At 29.8% G+C, this 13,329-nt stretch overlaps 3 protein-coding genes and 1 long non-coding RNA gene across 5 annotated transcripts in view; 2 read left to right on the top strand and 2 right to left on the bottom strand.

Annotated features, from left to right (window-relative positions):
- Window positions 1-149: 149 nt before the first annotated feature.
- On the bottom strand, window positions 150-1,572 carry LOC145944520 (uncharacterized). Its single transcript, XM_083052885.1, has 2 exons — window positions 1,027-1,572; window positions 150-504 (listed from the first exon to the last, which is right to left on the bottom strand). The coding sequence occupies exons 1-2, from the start codon at window positions 1,570-1,572 to the stop codon at window positions 346-348; spliced, it is 705 nt and encodes a 234-aa protein (XP_082909011.1). The 3' UTR covers window positions 150-345.
- Window positions 1,573-1,663: 91 nt separating this feature from the next.
- Window positions 1,664-4,844, top strand: Xit (ALG6/ALG8 family glucosyltransferase xit). Its single transcript, XM_083052881.1, has 7 exons — window positions 1,664-1,973; window positions 2,078-2,350; window positions 2,490-2,658; window positions 2,714-2,923; window positions 3,033-3,272; window positions 3,415-3,560; window positions 3,684-4,844. The coding sequence occupies exons 1-7, from the start codon at window positions 1,831-1,833 to the stop codon at window positions 4,117-4,119; spliced, it is 1,617 nt and encodes a 538-aa protein (XP_082909007.1). The 5' UTR covers window positions 1,664-1,830; the 3' UTR covers window positions 4,120-4,844.
- A 2,960-nt stretch (window positions 4,845-7,804) lies between these two features.
- Window positions 7,805-9,517, bottom strand: LOC145944861 (uncharacterized). The gene is made up of 3 exons (XR_014426757.1): window positions 9,411-9,517; window positions 8,957-9,315; window positions 7,805-8,250 (listed from the first exon to the last, which is right to left on the bottom strand). It is a non-coding gene; the product is annotated as an uncharacterized LOC145944861 (long non-coding RNA).
- An 851-nt stretch (window positions 9,518-10,368) lies between these two features.
- The window catches only part of LOC145944899 (uncharacterized), a 116,988-nt gene continuing 114,027 nt past the window's right edge, over window positions 10,369-13,329 (top strand). For both annotated transcript variants that reach the window (XR_014426762.1, XM_083053574.1), the window contains exons 1-5: window positions 10,369-11,078; window positions 11,291-12,075; window positions 12,165-12,316; window positions 12,431-12,837; window positions 12,930-13,096. Coding sequence is in view for 1 of the 2 variants with exons in the window: in XM_083053574.1 (XP_082909700.1) it covers window positions 10,997-11,078; window positions 11,291-12,075; window positions 12,165-12,316; window positions 12,431-12,837; window positions 12,930-13,096 (1,593 nt within the window). In the remaining variant the exon portion in view is untranslated. The remainder of the gene's footprint in view (window positions 11,079-11,290; window positions 12,076-12,164; window positions 12,317-12,430; window positions 12,838-12,929; window positions 13,097-13,329) is intronic.

Raw genomic sequence — 13,329 nt, 5'->3', positions numbered from 1 at the left:
CGCCGTAGACATATCAGTAGATAGTAAGCCGTTTGTTTAGTGCATATATATAATATATATAACGGAAAGTTTTATGAAATTCTCTTCATTGACAATAATCGTAGTTATGGTACAGGAAAAAAAAGCTATTTAAATGTTATTCTTTTGTAAAGCCATTATAATATATTCATAATAAAGTTAATCATTATAAATATACTTATAACAAGTATATACATATTATATCTTATCCTTTATATGTATACAGAATTTATTCTTTTTATTTCTCACTGACATTATAATAAATTATTACTTAACTCATCAAACCTCATAAATTTCACATATACGTTATCAGTTTGATTAATTGTACTAAAGGCCAGTAATCTCTTTTTTATTATCTACAGAATTGTCTTTATTCTCACTTAACACAGGATTTATTAAGAGTAAGACAACATTTTTCTTTGATGGCATTCGTTGAATGTTGCCATATTTTTTCACTGCATCCTCTATAATATTTTGTGCCTTATCCTATACAAATATATAAAATAATTTTTTAAAGTTTATTTTAAGCGATATATAATTCGCAACAAAATTCGAGACAGAATATTATTTATAATTTTATTTGAGGGAGTATAAAATGCACGCATATATCAGAATATATATTAAAATACAGATATACATTTAGAATATTTGGCACATAAAATTATGGATAGAATTCTGTCTTGAATTTTATTATGAATTATAGAAGTAAAAAGTCTAAAGTATTTAAGTAAAGTATTTGTTGTAAAATTAAAGTATTAAAGTAAAGTATTTATTGTAAGATTAAAGTATTAAAGTAAAGTATTTATTGTAAGAGATTACATTTTCTTTCTTTCTCTAAAAATGTAAAAAATTATCTTTTATATTTGTATATGCGTAATTAAGAATTTATGTAATGGGAGAAAGAGAATACTTTATGTGAATTTTGATCTGATTTATCAAAAACTTATTCAAGTTACCTTAATTACTCTATCACAGAAAGAAGTGAAAGAAAACTCAAAGAAAACTCACCACACTGATACCATCCAGGGTGATAACAATCTTAACCTTGTGTCTCTTATTCAACAGCTTCACCATATTTTTGGTCTTCGTCAATAGATCATTCTCAGCGATCTTCGCAGATATGTAGAATATTTTAGTATCCTTGGATATCTGCTTGTCTTTGCCATCAGCCTCGACATTCTCCACGACGTCTTCCTCGACCTTCTCGAGGAAGACGGAGCTACTCATCAACTTGTAGACCGGTCGTTGCGTCTTACTGTCAAGGTCACTGATCTTGACCAGGGTGAGTTTACGACGTTTTGCCAGACGTTGAGCATCCTCTAGCACGGTCACGGTGATCGAGTCGTCCGGTGACAGCAACGTGATCTTCGGCACCGGCACCGTCTTCGGTCTTTGCTTCTTCTCAGTCGCGACGCCGCCGAGATCCATGAGGATGGACTTGTTGCCAAATGCTCGATATACATTTCGTAGGTCACCTGTCACGCAACACTGATTGAAATCCCAAGAGCGGTATACGAGCCCTCGTAAAGTCGTCAGAAACCTGGAGGCAGCCATAACTCGGTAGTCCTGTTTTCCGTTCGCCTGGCGAACATAACCTCTAATTGCTTGTCGCCTAACCTCACTTATACGTATTCACACGTGTTTGACAGCTGTCATATGGTTTGCTATTTTACTCAATTTAAAAGCGAGAATAATGACATTATCATGTTATCGATGATATACTCTTGTCGTCGAACGTTTATTTACTAGTATTATTATCTGACGAATATTATACTGTCGCGAAGTATATCGAGATTAGATGAGTTAAGCAACATGTTTACCGAAAGTATAAATATTAAGAAAGAAATGCAGATAAATCAGGATAAAGAAGTCTCCTTCAATGTTTCGAGAGACGGTGTACTCTTAAAAACCTTTCTACTAGTTACTTGCATCAAGATCCTCCTGATTCCTACTTAGTAAGTAATCTTTTACTTTCACATTGTTTCAACTCATTTATACTAAAATTATTTGTTTCTATATTTATATAATTGCTATTTACAATTATTTTTTGAACTTGTAGTCATTCTACTGATTTTGAAGTACATCGCAATTGGCTGGCCATTACGTACAATCTACCTATTAAAGAATGGTACACGAATACACAATCCCCATGGACTCTTGATTATCCACCCTTGTTTGCATGGTTTGAGTACTGTCTCAGCCAAATGGCTGTATTTTTCGATCCAGAGATGGTCAAGATAGAGAATTTAAATTATGCATCACCGGCTACTGTGTATTTTCAAAGAGCGACTGTCGTATTTGCGGATCTTATGCTTGCGTATGGAGTGAGAGAGTAAGTACATTTGTGAACAAAAATTCGTAATAATTGGATAAACCTAAAAATCAACAGAGATACTGCTTTCTCGAAAGAATCTAATTTTAAGGAATTTTGTATGATATCAAATTTATCTAATCTAAGTATTTTCTTGTAGAATAAGTGGGACATTTTGTAAATCTTTGAATGGCCATGCAATTTTTGTATTTCTATCACTGTGTAACATGGGGCTGCTGATAGTCGACCATATACATTTTCAATATAACGGCTTTCTACTTGGAATTTTGTTGATATCAATGTCAAAAGTTTCAAAAATTGGAGAAGAGGTAAATTCTACAGTACTTTGAAATTTACTTATAAAAAAAAGCAGTTTGTTTCTAGATGTCGGTGTTGCAAGGTGCTGTATGGTTTGCTATTTTACTTAATTTAAAACATTTATATATGTACATAGCACCAGCATACATTGTCTGGCTGCTAAAATCATATTGTCTGAATAGTGGCAAATTCTTTAAACGATTATTCATACTTGGAGTTATTGTTCTGGCTGTTTTAACAGTGTCCTTTGGTCCCTTTATAACTCAATTACCACAGGTAATATTTTTAGAATTTATTTTATAAATGATATCTCTCTTTCCTTTCATTTAATTATTATTTTATTTTATATAATTAATTTTACAATTTAATGTCTTTTATATTTCAGGTAATTTCACGTTTATTTCCATTTAAAAGGGGCTTGGTACATTCGTACTGGGCTGCAAATGGTTGGGCTTTATATATTGGTGTAGAAAAAGCACTGTCTGTGATATGGAAACGTTTAGGATGGTTAAAAGATGCCAAATCTGCAGTAATGACAGGTGGTCTAGTGCAAGAGCAGAGTTTCCTTATATTACCTACTCCAACGCCTATTATTACATTTCTTTTGACCTTTTTGGCAATACTTGTAAGTTTTTATTTTTATAATAAATGTTTTATACGCATTATAAATTATTGCAGATTTTCTATCTTTTCTAATATTAGACATATTTCATATATTTTTAAAAAATATAAATGTGTGGGATTCACTAATTGATATATTATTGCAGCCTGCATTATGGTGCCTGCTTTGTAAAAAGTCCTACATGGACTCGAAGTATTTTATTAGATGTACTGTATTATGTGCTTTAAGTTCATTCATGTTTGGTTGGCATGTACATGAAAAAGCCATATTAACCGCGATTATACCTTTGTGGTAAATACTGAATTTTGAATATAGAATGCTTTATATATAAAATGTTTCTTATTTATATTAAAGCTTATATATAGACTTTAAGTCTTAGAGAAATACAGTTTAACAATAATTATTAACTTTTAGTGTCCTCGCAGCAACAAACAAGAAAGATGCCCGGATATTCATAATTTTGAGCAGTGCTGGACATACTGCTCTTTTGCCATTGTTATATCCCAATAACTTACTTTCATTAAAATTACTAGTATTACTGACACATATGTTCTTATCGATTTTAGGCTTAACTAATCAACATGTTAGACCTCTATTGCGATTATATGAATGGTTATATGTAATACTACTGCCGTTAATTACATTTTATGAAATGGTACTGCATAAATTATTATTCGGTGATGGATTACCATTCTTACCTTTGGCATTTACTTCTTTATACTGTGCCATTGGTACGAGTTATTGCTGGATATTGTATTATTATATATATTTACAAAATAATACTTGTACTGATAACAGAACAGCAGAAAGCAAATTAAAATGCCAAATATTGAAGGATAAACAATCTTAGGAGATAATCACTAAAAATTTATGCATGTGTGAAAGAATCATGAGAAAAGATAAATGTCAACGTAATAATGTAAATATAACAAACATTTTCTGAGTGAATTTTTTAAAATATACATTTTTCCCAGCACACAATGCGCATTATTTTAAATTCCAAATTTCTCGTTACAGAACTTTATAAAATCGATCGATACTGTCGACCGATACTGAATTAATTTTGCAAAGCTGCATATATTATAAATGTTGCGCCTCACGCGTCTGTCGCCTAATTTTATGAATGCTCCTCTTTCTTCGTCATGCGAGATTAGATAATCTTGTCCAGCGAGAGAATGATTGCAATATATATATTTATTTAATCCCGAATTTGTACAAAAGTGTTAAAAAGTCTAAACTATAATTATTCATTGTACAATATAATAAGTGCAAAATACGATTCTTTTATTATTTTTGTTGCACGTGTTTTTTTTTTATTTTTGGCACGAAAATCTATCGCCTCCGAATGCACGTTCGAATTCCAAAGCGGACCGAAAAATTTCTGACAATATAATATAGAAGACAGCAACTGAGACTTAAAATTTTTGAGAAGAGTGAAAAGATTCATCAAAGCGTAAAGAAATGTACATGATGCAAATCTTGTGAAATGGTAGCGAGAAAAGTGTTAGACTCATCGAAATATGTCGAGAAGCATTTTTCAAACGTAAATTTAAAACTTGCTAGTACCTAATAAGGACTTCAGAAAAGATTGCAAAATTACTATATGTAAAACAATAAAATTATGATATAAAAAACAAATCTAAATTAAATTCAGAAGCTCCGTTATTTAGAGTCCGAAATATTTACGTTTCGTTTAAATGTGCCCTTAAAAATTTATCCTCCTTGCGTTTTATGCAAAAACATTTATTAAAAAATTTTGCATTTATTGAAAAGAAACAAACATTTAATTAATAGATTTATCTTTGTTATTTTTTTCATTTCGTACAAATTCGAGATTATAAAAAATAAAGTTGAGACTCACCGGCACACGATGAGCAGCAGTGAAGTATATATACAGCATTATTGTGACATCTGTAAAAAAAAAAAAAATAGAAATATATTTCAATTATATATAAACTCAATATAATTAAGATTTTATATATATAAAAGATATATGATTAATTTTTTTATTTTTTAAATAGATATTTAATTTAAAAATTACATAATTTTCGAAATATATTTATTCTTCTTTTAAGATATAAAGTTCGAGTCTATTTTTTTATATAAATAATCTAAATAGCAGATAAAATAAATTAAATAGATTATAATTGCTTTTACCTCAAGCTGGCTCCACCATTGCCTGATGCCTCCCCGAGCCTCCTCCTCCTCTCTTGTTCCTCCTTTGTTAACACAGCACTCGCGAAAATACTTTACCAATTATGATCGCACACGTAATTAGCAAAATACGATTGCGCGACACTTTGAACGGCACTCCCGATTTTAATTATGCGCGATACTTTACTTTAATTCAATGACACTCCCGATATCGATTAAATGGAATACTTTGCATGGCACTCTCGATCTTAATTACGCGCGATATATTTTGTATAGCAGTCCCGATATTAATTACTCGCGACACTTCGCACGATACTTCCGGTATTAATCGTCCACGGCACTTTATTCGGCACCTGTCAACAAATAAAAATACATAATTATATATAGATACAATGACATTAGGTCCGAACACCCGCTTGAAATATAACAACGTCGAAAAACTCGGAAAATTTTAACGTCGAAAGGTGCCCGGTAATTCAAACCGCTCTCATAGATTCGCGCGCGCCATCTTTCATCTTTCTTTCTTACTATCTTTCTTTCTTACTATCTTTCTTTCTTTCTCTCTTTCTTTCTTTCTTTCTTTCTCTCTTTCTTTCTTTCTCTCTATCTTTCTTTCTCTCTTTCTTTCTTTCTTTCTTTCTTTCTTTCTCTCTTTCTTTCTCTCTTTCTTTCTTTTTGGCTGTTTGATGAGCTACAGGGATCGATTGCTCATACACCATTAATTGACTTCAATGTTCAAATGATCAATAATTTGTGGTCAATTACTTGACCCGATCTCAAAAATAAATTCGCAAAGACTGCGCAAAAAAACACGTTTGTATACTTGTTCAAGGACAATCGGAACGCGCGATCTTTCAGAGGAACGAACGTGAGATTATACGTGAGATTCACGGCCGACGAGATCAATCTCGCGCGTGCGATCGCGATCACGATATCGGTACAGACGATGCGATCTGATTTATACTATAATTAACGACGTAAAGACTAATTAATATACTCACACTCGTATTCTTCCCGGACCGGCGATGAGCGCGCGAACAATGCAAAAGTGCATCAGAGGGCAGCAGCATCACATTCTAGATTCTGTAGTGTGTTCAAAAATATAGTCACCTAGAGTGAAGCGCTCGATTGACCAATCAGGACAAAGAGATCCTCGGTCTCCGATTGGTCGGTCAAATTATGAACTTTGACGGACGGATTTCCGAACGCAACTCTGAAATTTCTTTCAACGTAATCTGGCGCCGTTAACGAGTCGCTTGAATTATCCATCCATGAATAAATTACTTTGTTTATTAATTAACGTTGCCATTTGTGTGTGATATTTGTGTAAGTACTGTATTTATATTAATTGAGATATTCTATTTGATGAAACGAGAGCATTATTTCAATTATTATAATAGTGAATTTTATAGTCTAATTTTGATTCCTTTAATTCTAGTTTAATACTTATTTTATTTTCATACTTATGTGCCAAATATAATTGCAAGAATAGATTTACGTAAAAAAAAACTATATATTATATTTTACTTAAATAAAAGTGATCTTAAAAAATCATGATATTCACATCTTTTCAGAATAGTCTTCTGTTGGAAAATATAAGATATTGAAAAAACTTGAATAACGTATACGTTTTAATTTTGAATATTATTTACATATTAATTTGATGCAAGTTGATATATTTAAGTATAAAACACTCCTAAGATAAAAAAAAACTGAAATGTATAATTGAAAACTAAATATTATATTATTACAATATATTAGTACAATTATATTACAACATATTATTACAATATTATTACAATATATAATATATTTATATATTATATTTCTTTTAATACAAGTATTGCAAAATTGTAGGCTAGTATTTTTTATATTTTGTTTCATTAATTATCATCATTAATGATTATCAAAATAAGTTTCTTTTAATAAAAACTTATAAAAGAACTTTCTGAAAAACATATAGTATTTAAAAAAAACACTTACAAATTAGCATATTAATGTATTTATCATATGAACTACAAGAGAATACAAAATATATATTATAATACAAATTATTATATATAATACAAATTATTATATATATTAATATAAGTTTTTATCCAGCTTAAAAAATAAAGAACATATACATATAAATATATATGTATCAAAGTATTTGTTTTAACAAAAACAAATGATTCAGAATGTAATTCTTGCGTATCGATAGCAAGTAATGAATTTTCAAAGTATTGTGGATAGATTGAAATTATCTTTTTCCTTGTACTAAATCACAGCCACATCCATTTTCATCAGATCTTTGTTATAATAATTACTAAATAATAATACTAATAATAATAATATGACAATTAACATTAACACAAAATGATCATGAATTGTACCTTGCAATTCTTTCAACATGTGCCCAAAAATAAACAACGCATTGAAGATAAAAATATACAAATAGTTATACAATTGTGAAACAAAGTAGTTTAAAGTACTTTAACAAATATTTTTAAATAGATATCAATTAAAAAATCCTTCTTATTCATAATATCAATGGTATAATATAAAAATATTGCATGTGTATACATGTATTGTTGGTCCATTTTAAGCTATTGCAGTCTCGTAAATTGTATTTTTTTTTAAATATACTTAAAACTATTTTTTAATGTAACATTAATACTAAACCATTGATGTTGTCATTGATCTCGATAAATGAAGTATCTGTATTCCATTTCATTGACATGAGCCATCTTCGTAGGGGCAATTTATTTTGAACGGTAGCTTTGTCAGTATTTAAAAATTTTCAAAACTTCAGTTTTTCCTTCCGTGCCAATGTGGTACATGGTGCCTAAAATATTATAAAGTAACCACGGATTATACGAGAACAATAAAGAAATAATAATGTGTAAAAAAATATAGTGAATAATATGAGTAAGAGCGTTAGCACAGTATATACATAATAATTCTTTATTAATGATGCAATTGGAAAGATAGTAATTTTACATAAAAGAAAAAACTGAAAAAGTACAATAGAATAACATTTTCTTATGCGAGATTTGATTTTCCACAAAATTAATTTTTTAAAAATCCAGAAACTAATATCTTTCTAAACTTAAATAATTTGTAATAAATGATTGTTGAAATGTGTGTACATTATCAAAAGATGAAAGAAAGAATTCAAGAATTTCTGTTTACTCGGTTATTTGAGACATAATCTATTCTTGATATTATTTTGGATTTTAATAGAAATGTTTCAATTTATTTCAATATATTTGTATTATTTGTATTCAAACTGGATCTGATTTCACTTTGTTGCATTTCAGAGGTACATAATTGAATTCATTATTACATAAGCTAATTATACATTCTAAAAAACAATTTTTATTGATTTCAATATTTCTTTATATATAATTATTTATTTATTTTTTATTCAATCAATAATTCTTTATATACGGATTCTGAATAATAAAGTGTAGAAAGAAAAAATTATAGATATAAAATTCTGAGAAAAGATGGCAGAGATTATAAAGAAATAACATCGAAATTAGACTTACCGACATACTTCTTTCATACAATTGCGGCATCTAAACATCCTATCCTCATGTGGTGATACAGATGGAAAGTGACAAATAGGACATAATATTAAATTATCCAATCCAATCATTTCAGCTAGCCGTTTGCGAAGTAGAATGTTGATATTTGTTGTAGATAGTACTTGCTGCAGTACAGATAATGGAAATTGACTGCCACAATTTAATAGACAATTAATATGCATCTTGCCTTTTGCTAATATTGATTCTGCACTTTTTTCAATACATTTGTTGCAAAATAAATGTCCATTCTCGCACATAAAACATTTGATTGGCATACATTCGTCAATATAACATTGACATACAACTAATTCGTTTCTTGCCTAAAAGAAAGAAATTTATATCAGGATTACAAAAAATAATAATTTTTTTAAACATATTTTGTTTTTATTTTATTATATTCTATTCTTATACTTACTTTAAGTTTCTCAAACTCTTTATCCTCTTGATTTTTCAATGATTCAGTTAGCTATTTCTTCAGTTCTACCTTATTTTGTATAAAAGCACATTCTTGTAGAAGCGCTGTATCTTCTGTTATTATCATATTATGTAATCGTTTACTTTTCATAATAGGATTCAACACTTCTAAAGCCTTAACAGTTAGACTTAAATTATAATGATGCTCACTGTATGTATTTAATAATGTATTTACCTGCAAAAAAAATTGTTTCAAATATTATATTATTGTACTCTTATTATTGTGTATTTATATAAGATATATATTAAACGATTACCTTGATTTTACTGAAACAAAGAATCAAAAATTCTATCGCATCTGCATTAAATTTGCACTCTCTGTTTGCATTTTCCAAATGAAAAAATGGATCCGGAAATAACTCTAAGAATTGTTGTATATTGAAATCAGTAGTGTATTGGTTTTGTTGCTCTGTAATCTTTTTAGCTAGATATAGCGTTCTTGTTGGATAATCCGAATTTTCCAATTTTGACTCAATAAATTTCTGTATCTTTTCAGGATCTTTATTATAGTTTTCTTCAACTATTCTTCGTAAATCTATAGGATCCGTCTCTGGAAATATCCTCAATAAATCAGCATATTGGTCGTTCAGATCGCAAGTAATATTGGAATTATTCGCCTCTGATAACTCAGCTTCTTTGATATTTGGATATTTTTGACCATTTTCTAGCAAAAATTCAACTAATCTTTCATATAATTCATGTTGCACTATTGTATTATCTGTAAGATACGTATGACATAGTTGTTTAATGTAAAATGTATCTACATTTGGAAACATAGATGTTAATTCGCAATATATTTTATTAGCTTCCTCATTTAATAGTATTTCTCGATGACCAGTGTTTGATGCAGCAATGCAGGAATTTTTTCTAATCTTTGTAGGATGTACGTTGCAAGGCATGCAACATTCTTTTCGTTTTCGAGATGTATCGTTTGTACTCTTACTGGTACTGGGTTTTGCACTTTCCGAGAATGTAATCTCCTCATCCGAGTCGGTGCAAGTAATATCGAATGTCTCATATTCAGTATTCATAGTGAAAATGAATGTGAAAGTGACAGTCGGCGAGAATAGAGAATAGAGCCAACTCCGATTAACTTTCAAAGCTGCGCGCTGCACGTGACGTAATCTATAGGGCCGGTAGAGACGTCACTGTACAGGGCATGCAAGTGTTTAAAAAAAAAGTTGACACCACTTCCCTCTGGGTCTACCATATTTCGACCTTTCGCCACGCGTTTTCCCGCGGATTTCGTTACGACTCTATGATATTAGTGTAATCGTAGTTGCGTTTAATCGTTTAAGTTGATTATTATTTTCATCAGCGTTTCTTCGGAGCACATTTATCGTTCGTGTAACATCACATTGTCCACGCAACCGGCCCAACTGTTTCCGTTTGTCCCATGTACGTAAATAAAGCAGCTTGTTCCAGTCTTCGTTTAGGTTATGATAAAGACACTGACAGGTCTATAGCTTCTTATTAAAAAGGGAATTTAGAATTTTATATGATACATTTCAACTCGGAGTCAAAGAAATGAAAGACATGGATATTTCGATGGAGGATGATTGTGCAGTAGAAACAGTTACGTCTGTGACGAAAAAAAAAATGAAACAAGGTTTTTATATCTATTATTAATACAGAAAGAAACCAAAGTTTACAGTATATCGTAAAGAAACAGAAAAACCAAAGTTTTATTTAAAATTTTATTAAATTTTATTATATAAAAACAGACTTTGTTTCTGTTTCTTTGTAATATAATGTATATGAAAGTTATATAATTATTATATATCACGGTACAAATATTTAATTAATTACTTATTCTTTCAGCACAATTGCCATTTCAAGTATCAAGTTCCTCTAAATCATTAAACAGTACAAACAATATGTCTAACAAGAAGCGAAAAGTAATATCACCTTTAATTGGATCTAAGAATTCTAAAGTGATGAAACTTACAATAAAAGAAAATTCTATCCCAAATGTTGTTGAAGCTGAAAGAGAAAATGCAAGAGAGAAAAAACTTGATAGTAGTGATGATAGTATTGAAATAATATCGGATGAGAAGAAGAAAAACTTGAAGCAAGGTGATCAGCAAGATGAGAAGAATGAAGAAAGTGATACCACACCTAAAAAAAGACAAAAATCTGGTGCCTTAACTAAATTTCTCAAAAAGATAGACAAGAAGGTTGAAAGTGATAGTTCATATAAATTGAAAAATAAGCAAGACTGCCAAAATACGTTTGTACATGAAGAAGCAAATGAAATCTGTTTGAATGAAAGTTCAACCACACAGGCAATTGAATCTACATTACATTTATGTCGAGAAAGCGAACAATTAAAAGATACCAGGATTGTTAGTGAAGACGAAGATCATTCTCTCTCTCAGAAATCGGACTGTGATATTACTATTTTATCTTCGGATGATGAAGATCAAAGTGAATTGAACAAATCTACATTGAATGAAAATGAGGAAATAACCAACAAACTTGCAACTCCTGTTACTCCAAAAACCAATAAAGTTACAAACAAAAAAGTTTTAAAGCTAACACCAAAACAATTAGAAAAGAGACAGGAAAATGCCAGAAGAAAAGAAGAAAAATTAAAATTAAAAATGGTACGTATTTTATATAGAAGAAATTAAATTATTTTGCGTACAATTTTCAAGATCATACTCTTTTCAAATATATTATTCGTCTTTTTTAGGAAAAAGACAAGAAGCGAGAGGAAGAGAAAGCAAATCGGCGAAAAGAAAGAGAAGAGAAACAAAAAGAGAAAGAAGAAAGGGAAAAAATAGAAAAAGAACAAAAGAAAAAGGAAAAAGAATTAAAGGAACTTAAAAAACAAATGGAAATCGAGTAAGAATATTTAAATTATATCTTATAATTTTATTATACTTTATTATACTTATATCATAGTTTTATTCTAGTTATATTATATTTTTATTAAAAGAATTATATATGTGTTTTTAGACAAAAACAAAAAGAGAAGGAAGCAAAAGAAGAAGAACGGAGAAAGCGAGAAGAAGAGAAAAAAAGGAAAGAAGAGGAAAAGTTAGAAATTCAACGCAAGAAACAAAAGGCAGCTTCAAATTTTGCCAGCTTTTTTGTTTCTAAAAAACAGGAAGTTAAATTAGAGGAAGAAAGTATTATTAAAGTGAAAAATTTTATGCCTTTTGAAGTAAAGGCTGACATGAGAATTGCTCCGATTTGTCGAAGAGCATTGACTGAACAAGAAAAATCATTATTAGATAGAAAGTTCAATTCAAACGTGCACCATTCTGAATTGTATCTCGACGGTATTGAAAAAAGAGAAATTATAGCTCGTACTTCCTTCAAAACGTGGCCACTTGAAGCGAAGGATGATATTATTATATTAGGTAAAAATTGCATTTGTGTCATAAAATTACATAAATTTGTTATCAGCTAAATATTGAATCTGCTAATATTTTGGATATAATTATTTGTGTAGACGAAGACAACGATAGCAGCTCCAACATAATACGCGACACGCATAAATTGGAAAAGCATCGACCGAAATTATTGCAGTTTAGCGAAAATCGTCGTCCTCCATATTGGGGCACATGGCAGAAAGGAAGTAACGTTATAAATCCTCGGCGGCCGTTTGCAAAAGAAAAGGTAAGAATTAATATTAATTAGTACAGGATTGTTCTCCTATGAACATTATTTCACAGGCTGGCTTACAATATTTTAAAACATTAATTATTAATTGCTTATTAAAGCAATTACTCATCCATACAAATAGCTCTGATTTTAATAATAACAATTACGTATAAAACTATGCTACTTTTCATGAAAGATATCTTAAAAAATATAAGATTTATATATAGAAAATAAGACACAAATAATGC

Source organism: Prenolepis imparis, unplaced genomic scaffold (assembly GCF_030444845.1).
Source record: "Prenolepis imparis isolate NDT839.2.m4 unplaced genomic scaffold, iyPreImpa1.0 SCAF_13, whole genome shotgun sequence".
Classification (NCBI taxonomy): Eukaryota; Metazoa; Arthropoda; class Insecta; order Hymenoptera; family Formicidae; genus Prenolepis; species Prenolepis imparis.
Note: the sequence above shows the minus strand (reverse complement) of the source record. Positions and strands in the feature narration are given on the sequence as shown.